General features: G+C 42.9%; 1 protein-coding gene across 16 annotated transcripts in view; it reads left to right on the plus strand.

Annotated features, from left to right (window-relative positions):
• Positions 1 to 25,300, plus strand: part of LTBP1 (latent transforming growth factor beta binding protein 1) — a 349,094-nt gene that overhangs the window by 173,502 nt on the left and 150,292 nt on the right. For all 16 annotated transcript variants that reach the window (XM_054727794.1, XM_054727797.1, XM_054727796.1 and 13 more), the window contains 2 exons: positions 10,711 to 10,935; positions 14,077 to 14,351. In XM_054727794.1, coding sequence (XP_054583769.1) covers positions 10,711 to 10,935; positions 14,077 to 14,351 — 500 coding nt within the window. The remainder of the gene's footprint in view (positions 1 to 10,710; positions 10,936 to 14,076; positions 14,352 to 25,300) is intronic.

Below are 25,300 nucleotides of genomic sequence, written 5' to 3' on the forward strand. Positions count from 1 at the left end.
GAGAAATGATTGTAGTTTGTGAAACGATTTCATTTTATATTAGTAAAAATCACTGTATGGTGCATTTTAATTCCGAATTAAAACATCCTTATATAGTTTTCTTAACTTCAGTGTCTGACTGGCCATAAAAGGAAAAGAGAAAGAGAAACAGGAGGAATACTAGGGAAAAGTTTCTGAAATTCTTCTTTGTATACCCACGTAGTTTCCCTGATGATATTTGGTTTATTTAGGAATGTTGCCAGAAGGATTTGGAAAATTTTCTAGTCTTGATTAATGATGGTAGTTTTAATTTACGTTTCTTCCATGTCTCTGATTCTATGATTCTTATACTGTACAAAATCTAGACCTCCAAATGTTTTATAGTGGTAACTGGGGATTAGATATACACTAGGATGTTTCAAAAATCAATTCAGCCTAAGTCTGAGCTACATCTCAAGAGAGTTAATTAGAAACATAACCATGGGCCAATACTGGGGATTAGAAGGAATTATCTTCAGGAAGTCAGTTGTGATACATATTGTCTTGATTTAATGGAATGTTCCAGATTCAGGAAGCATATATGGAGCCCCAAGGAATGTATAGGCAGATTTTAATAACTTGAACTTGACATACCAAGTTATTTAAGTTAAATGGAAGGAGACATCTTGGCTCATCTCATCAGTAATGAGTCTCGTGGCTTTGAATGGCTTTAGCATTTGATTCTTGAAAGTTCAGTGTAATCTTAGGCAGTCTGCAGTAGAAGCTGTCTAAAATTACCTCTACGTAACTGACTTTCCAAATTAACCAACGCCCTCCCCCCCTTTTAAAATACACCAATCGCATCGACCTGTTCGATATTCTTTGCCAATAGTTCACCCCACACACTACACGTCCTAAGTCTGAGTTGAATAGCTACAAAGGGTCATTTCTTTTGTTTCTGACCATAAATTACATCATTTAATTAAACATTATGTGAACTGATTAGAAATGAGTGCAAAAAGAGTTGTCTCATGAAGATTAAAAGACAATAAAATGCCTTGGAAAGACAATAAAAGCAAATGACTAATATAAGACTGATTGTCAATTTAGGGGTAAGACGACATTAAGAAATTGGAAAGCAAACTATAAACGTACAGAATTTGGCATTTAGCTGACTTTACATTAAAAAATATGTTTTATAGAAAGCTCCCATTTGCTCATTTATTCATTCAAAAAACATTTCTTGGGTTCCTACTGTGTGACTAGCATTTTGCTAAGCTCTTGGGATGTGCCCCTGAAAAGGTCAGCGTCCCAAAGACAAGGTTCCTTCCCTCCAGGAGCTCATGACCTTTTGGGGAAGTCAGATGCGCACCCAGACAATTACAGTTCGGAGCCTTCTGGGCGGGGTGTGCACAGGCCCTCATTGCCGAGTATGTGGCAGGGAGAAGGAACTAGCTGCTTTTCTCTGGCATCGTCAGGAAAGGCCTTGGTGATGAGGTTTGGGGTGGTGAGCTGGGAAGAAGGGAGGGAAGAGCCCGTATAGAACCACACGTGTATGAGGAAGCATGGTGTGCTCAGAACAGACCAGGGTTGGGTATGTCTGGACCTGAAGAGAACATAACAGCGACGGTGGGGAATCGGGCTGGACAGGCAGCAAAAACGAGACCCAGAGGAGCCCTTCAACCGTGATTGGGTTTCGATGTCTTCCACTGGTGATCGAATCTCTGAAATGGATAAGCAGGAAACTGGGGTGTTCAGCTTTTCAGCTCAAGCGAGTCTGCATATCAGAGGCAGTGGTCTGGTAGAAACCACCTGGGAACCTCTGAACCATCATTCAAGTTTATGGTCATGTCCAAAAATCACCCCTAGTTGCCGCTAAACATTCTCATCCGTCCGTGCCTGCCGTGTAAGAGAAGAAATCTGGGTTAAAAAATTTTTAAATCTGACAGGTTGTAAAATTGGAACTTGTGATGCACTCTTACCAATTTTATTATTTAGTATTTGCCAAAAGCCTTTTTTTTTTTAAACTTCTAACTCCAGTCCTTCCACGAAGGCGTCTACGTCTAAAAGACAAAGAAGTTCTCAGTAACCGAGGGAGAAACTGATATCCAGTCATGACAGCAGTTGTCACGTGGTTATTCAGCCCGTTTTGTGAGCGTAGGCAACCTCTGTCTATACTCGGTCCATAGGCTGTGATGTGCGTGTAGACTTCTGGACCTGGAAATGTTTGGGATAGCTTACCCACCGGCCTGGAGAGGCCTCTCCGCTGGTTTTCCCTGGGCACTTTTGTGTTACATGGAGGTTTTAAGGCCACAAGCAACCCGTATAGAGGCACGGGGAGCTGGTGGTCCTGGCTGAAGGTTTTCCAGTTCAAACATCTAGAAAGATCTGAGCTGAGCTCACACGCCTGTCCCTGCAGCAGCTACACGTTATATTCCGTATCCTTGGGAGTGGATACTTCCCTGATCATGGTGATGTTGACTCTCTGCCCTGCATCCCCGTCACCGACCTTTATGCTCATCTGTGACTGCTTAGCACATAGGAAGGGGACTCCGAGAGGGCTCCTTGCCCTTTAAAAGAAATACCAGGACCAGGCCTGAGAGAGGGGCCTCGCTGGTGGGGGCGCAGTTAGGTGGGAGCCAGGGAAGGTAAGGATCCGTGGGGGGTGGGAATAAAAGGAAGCTGTAGGCGGGGCGCGCAGGTTTTTGTTTATGGTGTGGTTCCCAAACATTGTCTACCCAGAATTTATCGCTCCTGGCATCCGACTGGGTTTCACAGACCCCATTTCGTTTTATTGCCCAGCGTGTTTCCTTTTTCACGTCTCCTGGGGAACGTTGCCCTGCTTTTGTAGTAGTCCTTTCTTATCCCACATTCTTCCCCTCTTCTTCCACCCTAACGCTATCCTAAATGGCCAGATTCTTCCCCCACCGCCCCCTCCTCCCCCCCACACACACACCTTTTGTCTAACCCCTTTGGAAACCTTCTCCTCAAAATAACTGCTTGCCTTAAAAATATGAGAAAGCAAGTTTGATTCAGTAACTGATACTAAGATTCGTAGGTTGCCATTTGAAGCAAAATTAATTGTAAGCCATATCTACATCTCCGGATGGAACGAGTTAAATAATGAAGCGAGAAAGAGATGAAATAACCTAAAAAGCCAGCGTGAAGGTTGTTACTAAAAGGACACCCCAGTCCCGAAGAGCCTGGGATTCCTGTGTCTCTCCTGCCGCCTGCAGATGCTGCTGTGTCTTGCCTGCGGAGGAAGAACCTTGGTGTTTGGGAATTTCTGAGAGAGGGCACCGCCAACGGCGTCTGTGGGTGAAGGGCGCGAGTGGAATTTTGTGATGTGCTCGATAAGTGGCGCTCCTTAGGTGATGCTGAGTATAAAACGAGATCAAATTAGATAGGCCACAGCCGGGGTGAGGCTCCTGATAGAGGAGAGGAAAGCCATAAACAAAGCTGAGATGATGAATGGCCTCATGCCGAAGTAGAAGCCCCGGTATGCGTGTGTGTGTGTGTGTGTGTGTGTGTGTGTGTGTGTGTGGTAGGGCCTTCTATCGCCCGGATTATAAACAGAATGTGGTATCGAAGCATTTGTTCATGGGCACCAGCTTTAAAAACCAGCGCCGTTCCTGGAATTCTTGTCTGTGTTAAGGCTGATATTTTGCATTTGTTGAGATCGGCAGCCCAGGACACGGCAGTGTGTGATAAGTGGGGGTGGGATGGAGATGGTCTCCCTCATTTCTAAAGCATGAAGACAAAGATTCTGCCAGGGAGAGCATGGTGGGGCTGTTTTTAACTCTTATGAAAGCATCCTCCCTTTGCCCCCAGATTTCTTTGGATTCCCCTTTTCCCTTTTGCATGTAAGATTGAGAACACTAATCGCGTCTCTCACACAATAAAAAAGTCCTTTTACCAGTAGGGTGAATGTATGAGTTTTAAGTGAAATCTTCTGGAATTTGATTTGAATCTGGCTAACTAGTTACTAAAAATGTATAAGGAGGGCCAGGAACACAGAGCACACTCACGGCGCGCATTTCATGTGTGTACAGTAGAGGATTCTGCTGATTCTAACTTAGGCTGGTTCTTTCTTTTTCCCTGATTCTGATGCCTATGATTGTTTTCATTTCTCAATCTACTTCTCAATTACAGTTTATTTTCAGTATTATTTTGTGTGAGTTTCAGGTGTATAGCATAGTGATTAAGACAATCATATAGCTTACAAAGTGTTCCCCCTGATATTTCCAATACCCACCTGGCACCGGACACTGTTACAGTATCATTAACTACTACCAGTATATTTCCGATGCTCCCAGCAACTCTTCTGTAACTGCCAATTTGTGCTTCTTAATCCCTTCACCTCTTTTTCCTCGTCTTCCAACCACCCTCCCCTCTGGCAATCACCAGTCCGATCTCTGTGTCTATGGGACTCCTGAGATTCTTATCTCTCCTGGTCCTAAGTTTTAAGCTTTTATTTATGTATAAAAGTTTCTGTTTCATTGTATCTGATTTTATAGGCTGCCCTATATGACTGTAGAAAGAAACGGGAATCTGGCCCTTATCTGTCTGTCCAACCCAGCTTTTCTCACCTTCTCCCTGCCTCCTACGCTCCTGCTGCCCCAGCCTCCTAAACCATGTCTCACCTCAAGATCCTACCTCCCACTATTACTTCTTCTGCAAACACTCTTTTTGCCAACTTTTTAAGTCACTGGATTCTTTTTTCAGGTTTAGCTTAAATGCCACCTCCTTGGACAGGTTGTTCTGGACCACTGTATCTCACGTTTCCTTGGTAGTGTCCATGAGTCAGTATACGTTGGCAGACAGATAATCAAGAATTGGCTGAAGGCAATTTTAGAGCACAGTTGTATACCACCCCCCTCCCCAAACCTAGGTTGTAATAAATGCCTACTAATCTCTGTACTTCCTTCCTGGGCTCATGTGTGGCATTAGGCCTCCTCCGTGCCTCTGTTCTACCTTCAGAAGAACGGGGCCTCCATCTTCACTTTCAGTTCCAGGTTTTTGTCTGTTTTGAGGGGATGCATCCTGGATCACAAGGCAAGCATATAGTGCTTTGTTTTTATTGATTAATTTGAGGAAGAGAGAGAGAGAGAGAGATTATTCCACTTATTAATGAATTCATTGGTTGCTTCTTACTAGTATTGACCAGAGATTGTAGCCACAACCTTGGTGTATTGGGATGACGCTCTAAACCAACTGAGCTACTTAACCAGGACCCAGTTTTGTTTTGTTTTGTTTTGTTATTTTTAAGGTTCTTGACATGAGCTATAGTTTGCAGCATTTAATTGTCTAATGTATTTGTTATCAGAAAGCTTTAAACAGGTATAGTAGGAACCTACTATCTGGCTGAATAGAGTTGAAGGGTACCCTTTAAAAGAGGACAATATAGGTATGTTTAGGGGAATGAAGAAAGTAATAACTTTTACTTTCTAAAAAATAGTACTGCTTTTTTCTTTCACACTCCAAGGGCTATCAACAAAAATGAGGAAAACTTTTAAGGGAAAGATATTCTTCTAATCCGAGACAAGTGGCAAAGTTGAAGCAGCTATGCAAATCAAAGTCGTGTGTGTGTGTGTGTGTGTGTGTGTGTGTGTTCTGTGAGATGGCAGGTGCAGGGTTTCTTCAAGTGGAGGTTTGTTTTTCCTGTTCTGCCTCAGCCACAAAATTGTCTGCTGGCACAGAAAGCAAGAGGGTGGTGGAGGAGCCGGGATGCTGCTGCAGGAAACTCAGGTATGTTCTTAGAGCTGAAGTATTTTTATAGCTGAGATAACGGGGAAGGCAGAGAGGGTATGGCTTTTTATAGTACCAATCTTTAGAAAATTCAGTTTGCCCATGTTCGTGTGCAAGTCACTAATATATATTCATTTAAGTTCCAGTTTGCCATGTAGAATGTGAATATGATTCTGTCAGCCCAGCTTCTGGAATGCTGCAAGCTGTTTTATAGACCAGAGCGAATGGTGGGACGCACAGAAGCACTTGACATATTTAAAACCTCCAGCGTGGATCCTTCCGCTCATGTTGACCTTTTATAGCAGTACCGTGAGATGCGTTGAGTGGCTGGGATGAAATGATACTTTCTGGAATAACAGGCTGAAGGCCCATAGACCTCTTGTTATTTTCAGTAGGTCCCAGGTGACCTAGCATGCAATGTAGTGAGTTATGGGGATGACCCGCTAAATATCAAGCTGATAAAGTTATGGGCTTTCTCAGCCAGCATTCTGTGTGACAACTCTAGTTACATGTTCTAAAATATATGTGCCATAGCTAGATTTGCAGCCAGCATACCACAAACTTCCCAAGTCGGTCTTAAAGAGAACTTACTCCTCTTTCTCTGTATGTGTTGAGAAGGCTTGCTAGAACACTGGCAATGCAGACTGTAGATCACTAGGCAAAAGGTCAAAGCATGAACTTTTGAAACAGAAAGAAACCATTCATTGTTCAACCCTTAAGTTTGTAGGTTGATTTTCAATTTGTTTTCTTTGATATAAAAGACTATTTAGCTATAAAAAGATCACCTGCCACAAAGGATTCAATGTGCATTTATTGAGCCGAGGCAAAGAACTTTATATTGTAATTTAGATTTTTTAAAATGCTGGAACAGTAGAATACATATTTACTTGCTCATTCATAAGTGATTATCAATAGTGGCCTTTTATTGATTGGAATAAGTCAAGCAGACACTGTTTCCTGTCTGAGCAGAGAGACACAGGTAGTGGAGTTCCCTTCTGGGTTTATGGCTGTGTCCACCTAGACTCGGTCAGTCCTTGAAACATTTGGGTGGAAGCTATCTTGGGTTTAAAGGTAGATTTCAACAAAACTGATTAAATTTGAGTTCAATTTCAAAATCTATTGATACTAGGAATATCTAGTAACAGTCAGTTGTTTTTTGTTTATAAAAAAGATGGTTGCATATGTGAAGTTATTTCAGTATAGATTATATAGTCATCTTTGCATGGTAGTACAGGACCATGGAAATGATCATGCACGCCAATGCAAAATGGCCATGTGCAAAATGATCTTATTAATCAGTGAATTATTAAGTTCCATGACCTTGAAAACGTTTTTTATTAAAACTCTTTTACTGTAGGTGATAAATGTAGAGGGAAATGGAAAAAAATAGTAAAGCTAATATTTAATTAGTGCCCTGTAATTGAAAATGTTAGAAACACTGGGAATTAAAGTGTTTTATTTCTTTGAGTAGAACTTACCAAGAGTAGTTAGAACATGTTTGCTTTCTTCTCACTGTATAACGTGATAGGGAGTATTTTTTCTTTGCCTTAGTCGGTTGTCATACTGCTCTCCATGTCTGGACCAGCTGCCAACATCTTACCCTTTGTGCTTTCAGAGCTGTCCAGGGGTTCCTTTAATGTCGCTTCCTCTGGCACATCATCATCCTTTTCACCACAACCGCTTTCCAATTTCACTTCCAATGTTAACCGCCTGTCATTTTATTTGCGGCACTTTTTGTCGTTGACCCTTTTAATTATCCACTTCTGTGAAATGTTATTGATTTTATCACCGCGCGATGAGGAGGCAACACCACGACATGCTTTCCTGTCTGTGCGTGAACTGAGAACAGATGTGCAGGGATCAGTCACCAGCAGACTTTGAAGGAAGTGACCTGATTGGTTCCTGATCACCGTACACATCTGTTATCCACGCAGTGTTTGTGGACCAAAGAGCTAGCGGTGAAGTTTGTACTTCATGCGATTACTCACAGTTAATACACTGTGGCAACTGACGTTTGAACCATGCTGTTGGGGGACTGGTGTTATTTAACTGAACTGCGGAAACTGAAATTCATGCATATTGGAACCATGCAGAGTGAGTGGTGCCTGTATTCCGGTTATAAATTATTTGTAGTACATTTCAATCTTGGCCTGGCTCCCCTTGCCCATGACACATTGAATCCATCCCGGGTAGCCAAGCTGTGATTTAGAAATTCGGTTCAGAGTTGACGTGAGAGTTATGAAGTCTTTGACTCAACCTTGGAGTCCACTTTGAGTCGCTTCTCTTACCCGGCACCTCAGAGGACATTGGCATGGAGAGAGCTTACTTCAGACCCGGGTCAGCAAGGGCAGTTTTGGCTGGAACCGCCACATAGACGCTGGACACAGTTTCTTGCCCTTGGTCATTTCTTTGGCTCCCCTTCCTCCTCCACTGTCTCAGCTCTCCCTTGGCCTCCTGTGTCCCGTCTTCATGTTGCACCGATTCTCCCTCTGTCATTGTAGCGCGTCGTGTTTCTTTCAGCCCTTGTTGCCATCGTCCTCATCCATGTGTTTTTCAGCTTGTATTTTAATGGTCTCCTAACTGGCTTCTCCACCTAGTCCCTCTCCGTCGCAACTAATCCATCACGAGTCATCTTCCTGGAACACTCTTTCAGCCTTGTTTAGTTCTCTCCTTGGAGTTTCCAAAATAACTTAGTAATTACAAAATAAAATCCAAACGTTTTATTGGGCCTTGACCCATTGGCTGACCCAAGCCTCTACCTTCTAGTTTATCACTTGACCCCTCCCCCCTCAGGAACCTGAGGTTTCAACAGAAAATGTTCTCATTATCTCCCAAATATGCCTGCCTTCCCGTCCCTTTCACAGACTGTCCTCCTAGGATGCAATCCGTTGTTTTTCTGAATCCTGCCCGGTTTCAAAGACTTACCCCAAATGATCCCTCCTATTAAGTCTCCTTTGATTTCCCAGAAATGACTCCCCCTTCTCTGAAGTTCCCCACGATTTCTAGTTTATATTTTCCAACTGTCACATATTCGGTGGTCTGTGTTTTTACTTAGCATGTATTATCTCATCTCCCCGGCTAGTGCTTACGGTCTTGAGGGCAGGGACCGAATCTTCTGTCGCACCTACACTGGTGTTTGACTGAGTGGTAGGCATACATTTTTCATCCAGTACTTTTCTGAGCTGCAGCATTTCTTCTAGAAGCTGAGTTGCATGTTGGGGGTAAACAAGAGATGAAGTCTCTGACCTCACCGAGCTCTGGTTGAATGAGGCATACAGGAAAGCCATCAGGCGCTAAGCTAAGTGGCAGGGTGGGCAGTGAACGAGAGTCCCTAGATGAGGGGCAATAGCAAATGCTTCTAGAGGATGTGAGGTTTAAGCCGAGTTGGGAAGATAAGTAGGAGTTCGATGGGTGAGGGGGCTGAATGGAACCAGTGCTCCAGGCCAAGGACACAGCAAGGATAAAGCTTTAGGGGGGGCAAGAGGGCCTTCCACAATGAGGAACTGAATAAAGCCCCACGTAGCTGGATCGTCGGGAATGAGGTGAGGCTCGTAAGGGATGAGGTTTCAGAGGGAACAGGGGCCCTGTGACGGGAAAGAAGTGCACGTATTTGATGGATGTTGAGCAGGGAGGGCTTCCGGCGCTGGGAGTGTGGATGGGCCAAGTGACAGAGCTGCCCTCAGGTTTCTGCGAAGGACCACTCACCCGGTGAATGGAGACGTTAGAGAGAAGACGATGAGTTACGTTTTGGACATGTTGGGTTTGAGATGTCTGTGGAATATCTATATGAAAATGTGTAGCAGTAACTTGGAGCACAGCAGAAATCTCTTGCTAGGGAATAGAAATTTGGGAATTGTCACATCTGACAGGTTGAAATCATGGAGGAAGAGTGTGTAGAGATAGTAAAAGAGAGGGATTTTAAGGCCAAATATTAAAGCATATCAGTGTTTAAAGGGCAAGTAAAGAGTGGATTCTGTAAAGAATGTTAAGATGGAATGGGCAAAGAGGAAGGATCAAAATAGATGAGTGAGATGTCATGGAAACCAAGGGAAGACTGAAGTCGTCCGTTTGATTTTGGTGACCTCAGTAAGAGTAGTTTCCATGGAAGAGGGGTGGGGAAAGGGAGTGTGTGGAGAAGTGAACAGACAATTCTTTTGGCAAGTATGATCATGGAAGGAAATGGAGTTGAGGGGTTTTTATTTTTTAAGCTGGTGGAAATCTGCTCATGTTTAAAGGCTGATAGGAAGAATTCATTGGTGATAAAGAGGTTGGCCATAAGCTGAATTTCATCAGAATTTAAAACACCTCTGAAAATTCCTTACCCAGTGTGCCCTTTTATCTTTTGGTATTCTAAATAAATTAAATTCCAAACTACTAATTAGTCTGTGTCTTTAGGTTTCACTGTGGTCTTGTTATCCCAGTGAGATGGCAAATTCTGGGAAAGCAGGATTCAAACTCTTCTACTCCCTTATTCAGATTAGAGTCTCAGCAGATATTATTTTTACTATTCTCATTTGTTTATTCTTTGAGGAAATGTTTAATGTCCACTGTGTACCAGGCATTATTCTAGGTGCTGGGAATGTAAAGGTTACTAAGCCAGACATATCCTTTTTCTCAAGAGTTTATAATTTAGAGAGGCAGCTAATATACTAGGAATTGAATAGGAAAAAGTAATTACAGAATGCAAGAGATACTCAAAAGGGCACTGTGAGACAATAATCCTCACTGGCTCTCTTACGTATTCTTTTCCCATGAATTCTCTCCATTGTTGGGGGAGAGCACCGCAAGGAACTGGAGAATTAAATGACTTAGGATGGAAAAACAAAGATTGTGAATAACAGAGACCTTTTTTGCCAACGTAGTTGCTTCTTTGTTTACCGTTTCCAAGTCAGTAGAAATATGATGGCTGTGATGGTGCTGTGTTTCTGGAAGTTTTGTTGGTTGGCTGTGATTTAGCATTTGAGAAACTAACCAGTTCTCCACAATCTCTCTTTTCCCTTTCAGTGATTTGCCATCTTCCATGTATGAATGGTGGCCAGTGCAGCTCAAGGGACAAATGCCAGTGCCCTCCAAACTTCACAGGGAAGCTTTGCCAGATTCCAGTCCATGGTGCCAGCGTTCCTAAACTTTATCAGCATTCCCAGCAGTCAGGCAAGGCGCTGGGAACGCATGTCGTCCACTCGACACATACCTTGCCTCTGACAATGACCAGTCAGCAAGGAGTCAAAGGTAAGCTGAAGATTTTTGATTTTTTTCCATTCGTCAGGCCTCTGCTAGCCTGCCAAACCCACAGAAGCCAGGTACCTGCAAGTGGCCAGGGCTGGTATTGAAACAGAAAGGGGTATGTGATCTGTGGCTTGAGAAATGACAGCAGGGACAGACTGTGTGGGCCCAAGTATGTGGCTGAAGTGCTTTCTAGGCCATAGAAATTTGGTATCTAAGAAATAGAAAACAAAAAGGAGTCTATCCTTCTCTCATGACTCATAGCACCCAGAGCTGATGAATGTGCTGGCCCTGTTCTGGCCGGGCCTGGGGCATGGAAAGACGAGTTGGAGATTTTGAGCCCTTACAGCGTGAATGAGCTAGTGAGCACACTGGTCCTGCTGATGAGCACAAGTCTATTGAATAGTTGAAGAGTGCCTGGTTTTAGTTCTAAATGATCACTTACCCTCACTGGGCTTCAGTATAGTCTTCTGTAGAGGAAGGTAAACTAGGTCACTTGGAGCTCAGGAATTCTATGACTCATTCATTCTTTCAAACCTGGCATCTCTTAGACATGCACAGTTTTTAAAAAGGGGTCAGAGAGTGTTACTGGCTGTTATTCTTTAAAACCTGAATGTCAGCATCAGAAGATGAAATTGTGTTTGAAAGTGGCAGAAAGTGAGTCTTGGTACAGATATAAAATAGCACACTTTGGTATTTCGTGTGTGGGTCCCAATAAGCACCAAAGTATATCCACAATATGTTATTTAAGGGCAAGAGAATTCTGCTCTGTGAAATTATGTTTCCTCTTTTAGTGTAGAAAAGTATATCCCACAACTTTGCAATAGGAACTTAATGAGAAATTAAAAAATAATCCAACTTTTGAGTCTTTATTACTATCATTTGATAAAATGTACCTCCCCATAAGATGCATGAATTTCATATTTTTATGACTCACCTGAAAAAAAATGATTTTACTGAATATGTTACTGTGAGAGGTTTTAATTTCTTTTTGTAATTAGTTGATTTTTTAAAACATAAATTCAGATTGAATTTTTATTTTTAATATATCCTTTTATTCTCATTTATTATGATGGCTTTGTGGCAAATATACACTGAGTGGCCAGATTATTATGATCTCTGAATGCATAATAATCTGGCCACTCAGTGTATATCTTATATAATAAAAGGCTAATATGTAAATTGTCCCCTCGACCAGGAGTTCGACCAGCAGGCAGGCCAGCTAAGTGCCCAGGTCCCCTCCCCATGGCCAGGCAGGCCGGACCGCACTCATGCACGAATTCATGCATCGGGCCTCTAATATATATATACTAGCGTTCCCGTTGCAGGAAAAATCCTGCAATAGGATTTCCTGCTGCACTCTACCCCGCCTCCGCTCCACCCTTGTCGCCCGCCCCGCCTTCTCCGCCAGCCCGCCTGCTTTTCCCTTCGCCCCCGGCCCTGACTTCGCTCCTCCCTTCTCCCACCCCCCCCCCCCCCCCAGCTTGCTTGCTTCTTCAAAGCTTTACTCCCTTCTGCAGCTCTTGGCTTCTTTCGAGGCTGTCTTGATATGCAAATTAGCCGCCATCTTTGTTGGGGCAATTTGCATACTCATCCTGATTGGTTGGTGGGCGTGGCTTGGCTGGTGGGCGTGGCTTAGGTGTAGCAAAGGTGCGGTCAATTTGCATATATGTCTATTATTAGATTAGATATATGTGTGTGTATCCTCTCTAATAATAGACAAATATGCAAATTGACCATACCTCCGACACACCCACAAGCCACGCCCACAAGTCACACCCATCATCCAATCAGAGCGAGTATGCAAATTAACCCAAACCAAGATGGCTACAGCCACAGAGAGCAAGGTTTCCTAGGTAACAGAGGAAGCCAAGCTTTCCGCCTGCCCTAGCCAGGCCTAAGCCTCCACTCAAGCTACAAAGTTTCAATTATAGAAGGTAAACAAATTCAAACAAATGGCGGCAGAATGGAGCTTGAGAGAGCAGGCCAGGGTTGCTCCCGGCAACAGGGGAAGCAAAGCTTTCCGCATACCCTGGCGGGGCCCACCCGCTTAAGGCAACAAAGTTTCAATTATAACCCCAACACAAATGGCTGCCCGCCGATGCAGAGGGAGCCCCAGGCTTGGCTCCGCTCCAGGCTACAAAGTTTCAATTGTAGAAGGAAAATAAATTCCAGATACCAGGGCCTCCGCTTGGGTCGCCAGGGGGCGTGGCCGGCCTGCAAACCACCACAGGCCCCTTGCTCAGGCCGACCCACACCCCAAGGGAAACCCCACCTGATCAGGGACACCCTTCAGGGCAAACCAGCTGGCCCCCACCCCTGTACCAGGCCTCTATCCTATCTAATAAAAGAGTAATATGCAGATTGATCATCACTTTAACACACAATATAGCTGCCCCCATGTGGTCAAAGATCCTGCCCCCATGTGGACACAGGATGGCCACCACAAGATGGCCAGCAGGAGAGGGCAGTGGGGAGGCACCTGGCCTGCAAGGGAGGGCAGTTGAGAGGGACCAAGCCTGCAAGGGAGGGCAGTTGGAGGTGATCAACTCTGCAGGAGAGGGCAGTTAGGGGTGACCAGGCCGGCAGAGGAGGGAAGTTGGGGGCAAACAGGCTGGCAGCAGAGTGGTTAGGGGGTGATCAGGCTGGCAGGCAGAAGCGGTTAGGGGCAATCAGGAAGGCAGGCAGGCAAGCAGTTGGGAGCCAGCAGTCCTGGATTGTGAGAGGGATGTCCGACTGCCCGTTTAGGCCCGATCCCGGTGGGTTAGCCTAAACGGGCAGTCGGACATCCCTCAAGGGGTCCCATATTGGAGAGGGTACAGGCTGGGCTGAGGGACAACCCGCCTCCGTACACGAATTTCGTGCACCAGGCCTCTAGTATATACATATGTATGTATATATATATACACATATATATATGTGTGTGTATATATACACACACACGCACACACTGAGTGGCCAGATTATTATGCATTCAGAGATCATAATAATCTGGCCACTCAGTGTATGTATACATTACATTTGTATAATTTATCCTATATATAATACATATGCGTATAAGTACATATGTGTGTAAAATTGACTTTCACGCTGACTCACATGCTAATTCGTCATGATTAACAAGTCTTTACTCCCAATCTATTTCAGTGAAATTTCCTCCCAACATAGTCAATATCCATGTGAAGCACCCCCCGGAGGCCTCAGTCCAGATACATCAGGTTTCAAGAATCGATGGCCCAACTGGCCAGAAGGTAAAAGAAGCCCAACCAGGCCAATCCCAGATCTCTTACCAAGGGCTTCCCGTCCAGAAGACCCAGACCGTCCACTCCACGTACTCCCACCAGCAAGTCATTCCTCACATCTATCCTGTGGCTGCGAAGACCCAGCTTGGCCGCTGCTTCCAGGAAACCGTCGGGTCCCAGGTAAGCAACACTGCCCAGCCTGTTTCAGCAGTGCTTTCTAGAAAAGTCTCGTTTTCCCAGGAAAACCAGATGTGGTAAAATGACTTTCTATAGAAGGGCTTGGCCTACTGACCCATGGGCCCGTTTTTGTAAATAAAGTTTTATTGGAGTGCAGCCACATCCATTCATTTACATATTGCCTGCCCTGCTTTCATGCTTTTGATGGTAGAATGGCTCGGTTTCAGTGAGATCGTGTGGTCTGCAAAGCCTAAAATATGGTCGGCAAGGCCCTTTACAGAAAAAGCTTTCCATCCTCTGCTCGGTAAGATAATGTTTAAGTAGTGACCTTCCAGAAATGCTCCTGGACGTCCCTGACTGCCGTTGCTGTTTTCCAGTTAAGTTGATCTGTGTGTAAAACATGTGTCAGGCTTGAGATATATTCTGCAAAGACTTTGAAAATACTTACGCCTTTTTGCAGGTTAATAGGTGTAGTTGGGTTTGAACCCATCACACAATAATAATTTGTGATCTTTTATTTTCTTTATAAAAACTCATAACTAGATTGGCAATGACGGAGATGTTTGACGTGCATTTTAAACATCACTGGATTTACATAGAACTTTAGGCCTATATCTATATCGTAAAGCAGGAGCGAGGCTGATTTTCCTTTAAAACTCATCATTGAAAGTGCTTAATGAAGGCAACAAAAATGTTGGCTCTTTTACCCAAACCGCTTGGTGCTGACTGCTTTGGGATTGTGTGGTTATGACATAGCTTTGTCCTGTGGTTCTCCTCCTGTCATTTGATCATGGTTTCAGCCCCACATGAGAAGAGTAAGTGAGGTGAATTTATTATGTCTCTCTTCTTACCTGAATATTGAAAGAATATTGTGTGTGTGTGTGAAATATTTGGGGGGTAATAAGAATCAATTGTTGTTGCTTTAGAAACCTGGAAAATACTTTCAGGTTTGGGGCAAGTCCATGGTAGAGTTATCACCTTTCTCCCAGGGGAAGAAGGCAAAACTGGTTTGTGGACCCGAATGGAAAGAGCACCCAGGTGGAGTTATACGATCTTGGCTGTAGCCATGGGCCCAGACCTTGGTAGCAGGGAACCAGCCTTGTTATCTGTAAGGTGGAGACAAGAATATTGGGCTTTGTTAAGATTAGACAAGGTAATCTGAGCACTGTTTTGCAAATGTTATAGAACTATGCAAATGCTAGCTTAGAAGATACTCACCTATCCATAGTCTCAAACTTAATAATAGTCAGTGATTGCTTATGTCATGTCGCTTCAGTAAGGCAGGGAAGGCTTATCTCCCCAAACACAATCTTTGTCGTGTAGTAGTTAGTTGCCGGTTAAGAGGTGCAGCCCGCAGATACTTGAAATGCCTCCTAAACCTGCCACAGCTTTTGGAGACCACGTTTAAGCAAATACTTTTTGGGAGAAGGAACGGCATTGATTTAAGTTTAGCTTTGAAGTAAAGTCTGGATTCTTGTGCTAAGAGCAGCTTTTTATAGGGGCAGTGGGGCTGAAGATATACTTCATGCACTTCACAAATTTTGCCCTGGACCAGCTTTGGAGAGAGAGGGTGAATTTGGTGCCATTTGCATTGTTTAGTCATTTCACCTTAGGTTGGTGATGAGGAAGGAAAAAACAGATCCTTTTAAAATTCTGTGCCCAGTGCCTTTCTCCTCTTTCCAAGTTGGAACACAGATGATAAAAAAGCAAGAAAATGAAGTATTCACAAACTTGTTATTCTTGTGTAATATTAGGCCGAAATGTGCTAACTAAAAAAGATTAAAACACTGTTTACTTTTCAGCCTAAGCTGGACCATATAATTAAAATGAATTGGCTAATTGGTGGAGTTACCCAAATAATTCAAACTCAGTAGAATACTTTTGCTTTATCTGCATGCCTCTCTGGCATTCGGTCTGAATGATCCAGACAGTGATCTCGAGTCTTAATTCTTTTTGCAGGTGTAGTCACCAATATGAAGCTTCAAAATAAGACCTGGTTTTAGAAAACATTCTTAGTATATATTTGTCTTCTGCTGGATGTCTATGATCGCCAGATTAATTAGTGCAATTAGGATGATCCAAATTATAGAAAATAACAACGGACATTCTTGAAAAAAAAATACATTACTGGCGAATAGTTACTAGCATATAAGATGTATCCTACAAAGATGTTTGAAAATATTTGTGCTTTCTTGCTATGGTTGGTTTGCATACCCAGCTACAGGGGGAGGTATAGGTAGATTTTATATAAATGGTAAAGCCAGGCCTGCGTGGCTCAATGGTTGAGCGTCAACCTATGAACCAGGAGATCAAGGTTTGATTCCCGGTCAGGACACATGCCCAGGTTTCAGGCTCAATCCCTAGAAGGGGGTGTGCAGGAGACAGCTGATCAATGATTATTTTTCATCATTGATATTTCTATCTCTCTCTCCCTCTCCCTTACTTTCTGAAACAAATTAAAAATATATATTAAAAAGGATGTTCTAAATGAATGGTAAAAACAGCTGCAAAAATGCTCACTAGTGCTTTGCTCATGGGAATAGTCTTATTAGCTGCAGATTTCGACTATTGAGACTTTTAATGCCATGGAGTTATCAGTAAGCATCTATGTTTATGTGCTACAATAAGAGGGCATATACAAAACAAATTTGGCAGAAATAGCCCTTTGTTTCTGTGGCACATTCTAATAATTAGGCAGTAGGCTTGGGGTTGAGAACTCAGCATGAACTGTGATCAATGTATTTAAGTTCTGGGAAGCTTCGTAGAATAGAGTTTCACGAATTGCTTGGATGGTGGAGGAAAATGGGCAGTTGGTTAGGAAGCCAAAGTCACAGAGAAAAGGGGGAGGATAATTAAACAGAGGAAAGAGAACTTGGCAAGAAATGGGTGAGGAAGAAGTATCAGAGAGACTGGAGATTCGAATTGGCTCAGGATTCCTGGCAGATGTTTGCACAGCATGAAGCCTCTTAAACCCTAGGCACAGGGCCATCTAAATGATTTGGTGTCAAGGCAGAATAGCGGGAAGCCCCCTTGATCAAGTGATCAAACTCAGAATCATTACAAGTGGGACAACCGACCTCATGTGCCTCCTGATGTGATCCAGTATGAAGTTTGCATATCACCCTAAAACTAACAGTGCCAAAAGTGTTTAACCTGAGTCTAACCAAGCCTTTACACCTAACCCCAGCTTATAGGGCGTACTGAGGGTAAAGAAACAAGCTAAAAATATAACCCCTGTTCATCCCCATCAGGCAGATTCATAATATAGGGCATTATTGCCTGGTTTCTTAAGAAAAATCATACAATGGGAAAAAAGTAGAATGGCTTTTCTAGAAAGAAACTAAAGAGTCACAACAATCAAAGCCAACCCACTTCTAGAAGCTATTTGGGGAATAATTGGGGAAATTTAATGTAGACTAGATACTAGATGATACTTTGGAATTATTAGTTTTTAGGTGTGATAATGGTATTAGGGTTTGTAGGACAGTGTTTTTATTTTTGAAAGATAAATGAAAAATTTAGGGTAAAATGCCATTATGTCTATAATTTATCTTCAAATGCATTTACACACAAATATTGCAAAATTGTAACAATTGTTTACTCTGAGAAGTGGATATATAAGATCAGATATCAGATAGTATCAGATATCTCAACATATTTGAAATTTTCTTATGAGGATGAAAAGGGGGAAACATTAAAATTTTCTAAATGTACAAATATAGGCATACTTCCTTTTATTGTGCTTCATTATATTGTGCTTCCCAGATACGGAATTTTTTATAAGTTGAAAGTTTGTGGCAACCCAGTATTGAGCAAGTCTATTGGCACTGTTTTTCCAACAGACTCTGATGATGGTTAGCATTTTTTTTTTTAGCAATACAGTATTTTAAATTAAGGTACATACATTTTTAGTCTTAATGCTGTTGCACATTTGATAGACAACACTATAGTGTAAATATAGTTTTATGTGCACTGGAAAACCAAAAAATTCATGTGACTCACTCTACTGCAATATTTGCTTCATTGTGGAGGTCTGGAACTGAACCTGCAATGTCTCTGAAATATGCCTGTGGAATAATATAATTTTAAGCTGATTGTAAAATTTGTAACATTAAACAGCTAATGAATTTTTAGAAAATAATTTAAACTGTTTCAACTTCTGAATGAATGGGCTGGGTAGGTGGATGTGGGGTAGACATGAAGAGGCCAGGGAAGAGAAGTTGGCCTTGGTCCAGTTGTGAAATGATCAGGGTCTAATCTAGGAGAAAAGTTGAAAATAAAGAGAAGACAATAAGGGCTTTTGCAAAGAATCAAGCATCAGGATTTGATTATGGGCTGCTGTGAAGAAAAAGATGGTGATGAGTTGGACTATTCTGAATTCCCTCGCTTCAGAAATCAGATAAATGCTCGCTATGATTGATTAACTAACTGGCCCTGGGGGAGGATTGTGAAAGGAAGATGAGCAGCTACATCTTGTTTTAAGCAGCCTCATTCTTGATTGACATTAAGAAGGGTGTATTCTTGGATATCAATTGGGAAATCCAAAGCTGTGTTCGAGATGGAGTGAGAGAGGATTAATGGAGAAAATGCAGTGGTCAGTGAATAGATCTAGTGATGATAGATTCATGAGAACAGAGGACATTTCTTTGGCAGGTATATAAAGAGAAACGAGCAGGAATAGTGGAATCAGAAAAAGCTATCATGTTTCCCACCTTGACAGTGTTAAGATATGGGGTGGAAGGGATCCTTCCTGTTGTGGAAAGTGATGTTCGATCTCTCAATGTCCTAGTAATAATTTCTGGGTCTTAACATCATATAAAGTATTGATTTTTATGTGAATCTGGCTAGGTACAGACATCATTTAATTTCCTTTCAAGTATTAAAAGAATAGAAATTAATCCAGTAAATATATGGGGTGGCTTGGAGGAGGAATTGGATTCTTGAATGTAAATCAAGTTTCAAGTACTTGACAAGTCATAGCTTTGACAGAGTTAGGTGCCTGCCTTCCTGCAGTAGACAGGGTACACCAAGGATATTTGAAAACATTTTGGAGAGTTTGCTCACTGTATAGATCAAGTTAGCATTACATCTCCAGTGGTTACAATTACCAGCTACTTTCAAGATAACCTCATGTTTACATGTGCTTAAAACGTGAACATTTCTATGCTAGTGTTCATCTATAAGAAGAGGCCAAATTTCAGAAAATACCCCTGTGATCTACTTTTGCTCCACAAGGACATTGAATGTATGTACCTTTCCCATTGTGCCAGGGCATCCTGTGCATTACATGGTGACCTTTGCTTTCAATTTGAAACTGACTTGGCGTCTGCGTTTTTGGTTGTTTCCAACATGTTTTATTTATTGCCTAATTGCTGGAAATAAATATTTAGTTACTTAATGATGCCAGATGGTATGAAAAGACCTTGCCTTGTCTGTGGAGAGTTCAGAATCATGATGTAGGGTTCAAGGTTCAGCCTCCACGCTGGGGTCTGCCGTTGCCTGGGTGTGCAATACTACGCTCTTCGTTAAAGGGGGGAATGTGCTCCTTCATTAGACACAGGCATTGTAGGATGAGAAAAAACTCTTCAAGATCTTATTGCAAATGCCAAAAGAGCAGAAAAGTCCACATAGTCACATCCGAGTTAACTAAGAAGAACAAAAATGCTGGAAAACCTGGAGTAAAGATAAATGGAATAAAAGATATTTTAGTACAGTGTCATTTCACAGATAAAGATGATGAAATAATATCCAAACCAACTCTTATAGTTTACAACCATAGAACCCCCTTAAAAGTAAAAAAAAACACACCCCACTCCAAAACAAAACAAACAAACAAAACACCCACAAGAAACAAACTAAGATTAAATTCTTTAAGATGTATTCTATAGAAGACAATAATCTTTATGGAGTAGGAAGAGAGGATCAGTACTTGATGTAAATTTTTTGGGAAAGCCTTTTTCCCCCCTTTAATTATTGGTCATATAAATAATAAGACCTGGGGCAAAACTGAGTTAAAGTGGCAAGAGAATTGTTTGGGAACCCCTTAGAACTTTCAGAAGTTGTTCCAACAGCTCTTTTTGGACAGGAAAAATGGAAACAGAATGGGCCATTGGAGAAAAAGATTATTTAATTGGAGATAGGTCTCTTGGCAGATAAATTCAATAACATCATCAAGCTCTAAACCTTAGCACTGGAACACACACACACACACACACACACGCACACACACGCACACAGAGACACACACTTCTGAAGGGCCAAACAGATGCACTTAGCTTTTGTTTAAGAAAATATTTTCTTTAATAAGCATCGTGGAGAAATTAACAGGAAAGTGTGAGCTCATTGAAGTGGAAAGTATCCTAATTATATGGCTGAAACTACTTTACAAAAAAAATCTCCATACTTCTGTCACAAGACTTTGAAGAAAAATATTTCTTGGTTTTCCCCACACAGAAGCCAGTGAGGAAGGAGGGGAGCAGATGCCGTGCCTGTCAATTCCCTGCGGCAGGGAGAATACCCATAGATGAGTAGGTACAGACATAGATCCAGAGATGCGCTGAAGACATTCAAATTCCCTGCTCAGGATGGAAAGAGCGTTTAGTACCCTACCAAGGGAGCTGGGAGAATCCGTTCTGCTTGGAGACCTATTATTTAATTTCCAGAGGATTCCCTCTGCTCCGACTGGAGGAGTATGACTGAGGGGAGGCCTAAAGCACTGGTGAAGTAATAGTTTTCTTCTGACAGGGAAAATGCCAGAATCATTTCACATTGGTTCTTTCCCTATATTGAGACCAAAAACGACAACGACAAACATAGATGAGAAGTCTAATGAAAGCGTAATGATCAAACACTTATGAGAGACTCAGCCTGTCATGTATGTCTTATATGTGCTATTCTTTATGTGGGAGGGAGAACTGGGTCAACAGGTATGTATGTTCCCCATTTCCGCAGCTCACGTGCCCTTAGGGCGAGCCCGCCCAGGTGAACTTCACCTTGCCAAGGTGCTGTTGGCAGGGCTTAAGGAAGGCAGGGCGGGAGCCATCAGATGTCTGCCTTCTCCATGAGCAGAGAGCCTCATTGGGGTGCGCTGATTGCATTTACTGACGTTTGGCCTCCTGCAGGTGGAATACGTCATTAACACCAGGCCCTTCCTATGTTTTCCTTCAGTGTCCCACTCAAACACTGCTTTGGCACAATCCAAGAGACGCTTAATTGAGTGTGAGTGAGTCTGGTTGTCTCCAGTGGCACTGCAGGGGCCGTCCTTGCCAAGCCTTACCTGTGTCCACAGCAGAGGTATCGCTGAAGGTAGGACGCACACCTCCGTGACAGGTGCCCGGAGCCGCAGCGTTGCTGATCCTGCTCCTCCAAGCCCTGCCAGCTTCATGCGGGGCGCTTCTTCCCTGGAGGTGAAAAGACGGTGAAGATGGGGATTGGATCCAAAGAGGGGAGCTGCTGCCTGTTGAAAGGGAACATGTCTGCGTGTCCCTGGGCTCATGCCAAGTGGCAGGGGGGACGTCTAGCTTTATTTGGGTGGAGAATGTGGGACTGAACTGTTAGGATAATCAAAACACAGATTCTTAGAACTGAAGTAGAGGACTTCAGGGAATGGGTGCTGACCCAGACATTACCTTTCCCCCTGCCCAATATCCAGTCTTTGCCCAGACCAATATCTTTGGACACCAAAGAGTCCAGTGTTCATGTAGCCTGACTTGTTTCAGAGATGAGCAAGTCCTTGCTTCTTTGGTCCTTCCCACGCCCATCCTCTCAGATGGTTTGCATTTTATTGGCAATGAAAATGCCTTTATCATGACACGGGATATCCAATTTCTGTATTTTATGCCTCTAGGGCTCACTAAAATAACACACCGATTAATACTTAGACTCTTGCTTTTTGCAGAAGAATAGGCATTGCAAATAATTACGGGACAGTGTGTTACAGAGTGGAAGTTACATCACTTCTGATATTGGCAAGGTGGTAAGATCTTGTGGTCGTTACATTGGAAGATGATCGTTTTGAGCGGGTTGGGAGTAGTTTTAAGAGACCATGGCTTAAATTGATGGTTGATTTAGGCTCTGTGAATTACAAAAATGTTTAAAGAGTCACAGCTGGTATTTCTAGGGTCTGATGCTGTTTCTTGGCGTTGTCTGCATGTTACTTTGGAATTAAAATTTGTTCAGATGAAGTGGAATCATCTGGTTTACTAAAAATAAACAAATAAAAGTAAAAATAAATAAATAAATAAATCAAACAAACAAACAAACCACCCCCAAACCAAAAAAACCCAGCCCTCTGAAATCTGACCCATAAAGTGGCAGTGAAAAAGGCAACATGGCCCTGTGTTGAGCGACAGCAGAGTGGTTGCCCTCCTCCACCCTGTACCTTCCCCCGCCACCCTGATAGTCCTGTTTTCGTTTTCTTTGCCATCCTTCCATGTTTTTCTTTCTCCTCTTGCCCTCCTTTTGTGTGTAAGAGATTTATATGTAAAACTGGAGATTCTCTTTCAACAAGATCTCTCTCTGAGACTGTGCATTTACTCTAGTAATACTGCGGCTGCATTTCGAAATGTCTGTTTCAAAAGAATTGTTTCAGAGCCAGTTTATGAGCGGCACAGAAAAGTCAGTCTTTCTTTAGTCTCCCGCAGCTCCCTCATTTACTGTATTCTCAATGAACTGGAAACTTCCGATGGTCAATTCAGCCTCCAGGGAGCAGGGATTTGCCATCACGGAGGGTATTGAAAAGAACGTGTCCTTAGCCTGAAGAGACCTCTGAAATCCAGACAGAGGAGTTCTAAATATTCTGAACAAAGACCGAAGTGCCTTCAAGGTGACCACCCTGAGGAGGACTGGTTTAGATTGTGCAAGCTTTAATGGAGTTGTTAAGAAAATGGTCTTAACATCCTGTGGCTTTGGGGCAGGCATCTTAGTAAGACAATGTGTTTTTATAAAATTGATAGCTGATAGAGAACATTCACAGTTATGGCCTTGGTTGACCTTCAGAACAACTTGAAAACAAGGAAAAGTAGGTAGTCTTGTATCCCAGTTATTTAAGTGAAACTTGAAGCTCACAGAGGTAGGGACAGACTTGTGTTGTTATTTCCAAGTCGATAGCTCTTTTTTCCATTTTGGCAAACTCACCATTCTCTGGCCCTCAGTATCTTTATTTTACAAATAACTGGTTTGGCTGAGAGCACTACCAAGAACTCTTTGAGCTCGACAGTCCTCTGACTATGATGATTTTGACATCTTTCTTTTCCCCAATCTTTGACCCCACTGATACTAACAAATGGCACCGGTTCCGTGCACAGAGCAAGCTGTACAGATGTCAGATACAACACCTAGAATGATCTCTCAAACCCACCCTGACTTGAGAGACTTCTCTCAGGGGTCAGCACCTCTCAAAGCTTGTCTTTTTCATGAGGGCAGGGCTCTTAGGAGCTGAGCTCAGTGCTGGGCACAGATGAGTAGTTAGTAAATAGATGAGCATCAGTCAGGTTAGGCTCAGTTGTGCTGTAGTAATAAACTTCTATTTTGTACGCACTTGATGTCTGACAGGTGAGCAGGGGGCCCTGTACTACTCACCTCTCAGGGGGTGAGGCTGATGGTGGTTTCACCATGTTCCTGATGTGCTGTCTAGAATACACAGCCTCCTCAATTCCTGCAGCAGAGGGAGAGAGGTACTTACTGCAGGGGACACACAGGACTTCTCCCATAGCCCATTACACAGACTGAGTCACATGGCCCTCTTTCACTGTTAGTTTTATGGCAATGTTATGGCTGAATTGTGTTCCACCTCCAAACACATAACTTGAAGCATTAACCCCATTGCAGCTGTATTTGGAGATAGTCTGTAAGGAGGTAACTAAGATTAAATGAATTAATAAGGGTGGGGCCCTGAAAACAATAGGATTAGTGTTCTTTTTTTAAAAAAAAATGCATGTTTTTATTGATTTCAGAGAGAGAGAGAGATAGAAACATCAGTGATGAGAGATAATCGCCGATCGGCTGCCTCCTGCATGCCCCCTTCTGGGGATCAAGCCCAGAACCTGGGCATGTGCCCTGACAGGGAATTGAACCGTTACCTCCTGGTTCATAGGTCAACGCTCAACCACTGAGCCACACTGGCCGGCGGGATTAGTGTTCTTAAGAGGTACCAGCGAGCTTGCTCTCTTTGCCATGTTGAGGACACAACAAGACGGTGGCCTCCTGTAAGCTAGGACGGGAATCCTCATCCAGACCGTCCCTAATGGCACCTTGAGGTTGGACTTGACCCTCCAGAACTGCGATGAAAGGAGTGTCTGTGTTTAAGCCGCTCCCCTGCCTCAATCTGTGGTATTTTGTATGGCAGCCCGAGCTGACTAACACAGTTAGGGAGCTGGGACATGGCGGGAAGCAAGTGGTTCTTAGGTGAGCTGTAAATGTTCCTGCCAAGTGGCAGAGCAGTGGTCGAGACAGCCTTGATTCCCTGCTTGCAGAGAACTAAAAAAAGCTATTAATGTGATTTGTGGCATTCTATTTTTCTATGCTACTTGCAACCAAACCACAAGTAATTATTAGTTTTGAGTTCTGTGTACTTGGATACGACACAGAAAAATGGAAAGCTTAACCCAATGAGGCACGTGTTACAATTTACATAGTGCTGTGAGGCCCCACATGGTTTTTGTTCCTTTCAGTATCTCGACATAGACAAAAAGGAAACTGACAGACATTGAAGTTTAATATAGAAAATTTCTCTCAATCCAGTTGTAGAAATAAGCTTTGGGGAAAAGAGGCCTTTATGCTCATCATTTGGGAGTGATCTGGTTGCCATAGTAATAGTAACGATGCCTAGATGCCCACCTTTATTTCCTCCCCCAACACGAGTATATCCTTTTAGACACATCCTTGGTAATGGAACTTAAATTTTTTAAAAATATTTTTACCATTTAGTACTAGGATGTATGATGTGATTCATG

Source organism: Eptesicus fuscus, chromosome 16 (genome assembly GCF_027574615.1).
Source record: "Eptesicus fuscus isolate TK198812 chromosome 16, DD_ASM_mEF_20220401, whole genome shotgun sequence".
NCBI lineage: Eukaryota > Metazoa > Chordata > Mammalia > Chiroptera > Vespertilionidae > Eptesicus > Eptesicus fuscus.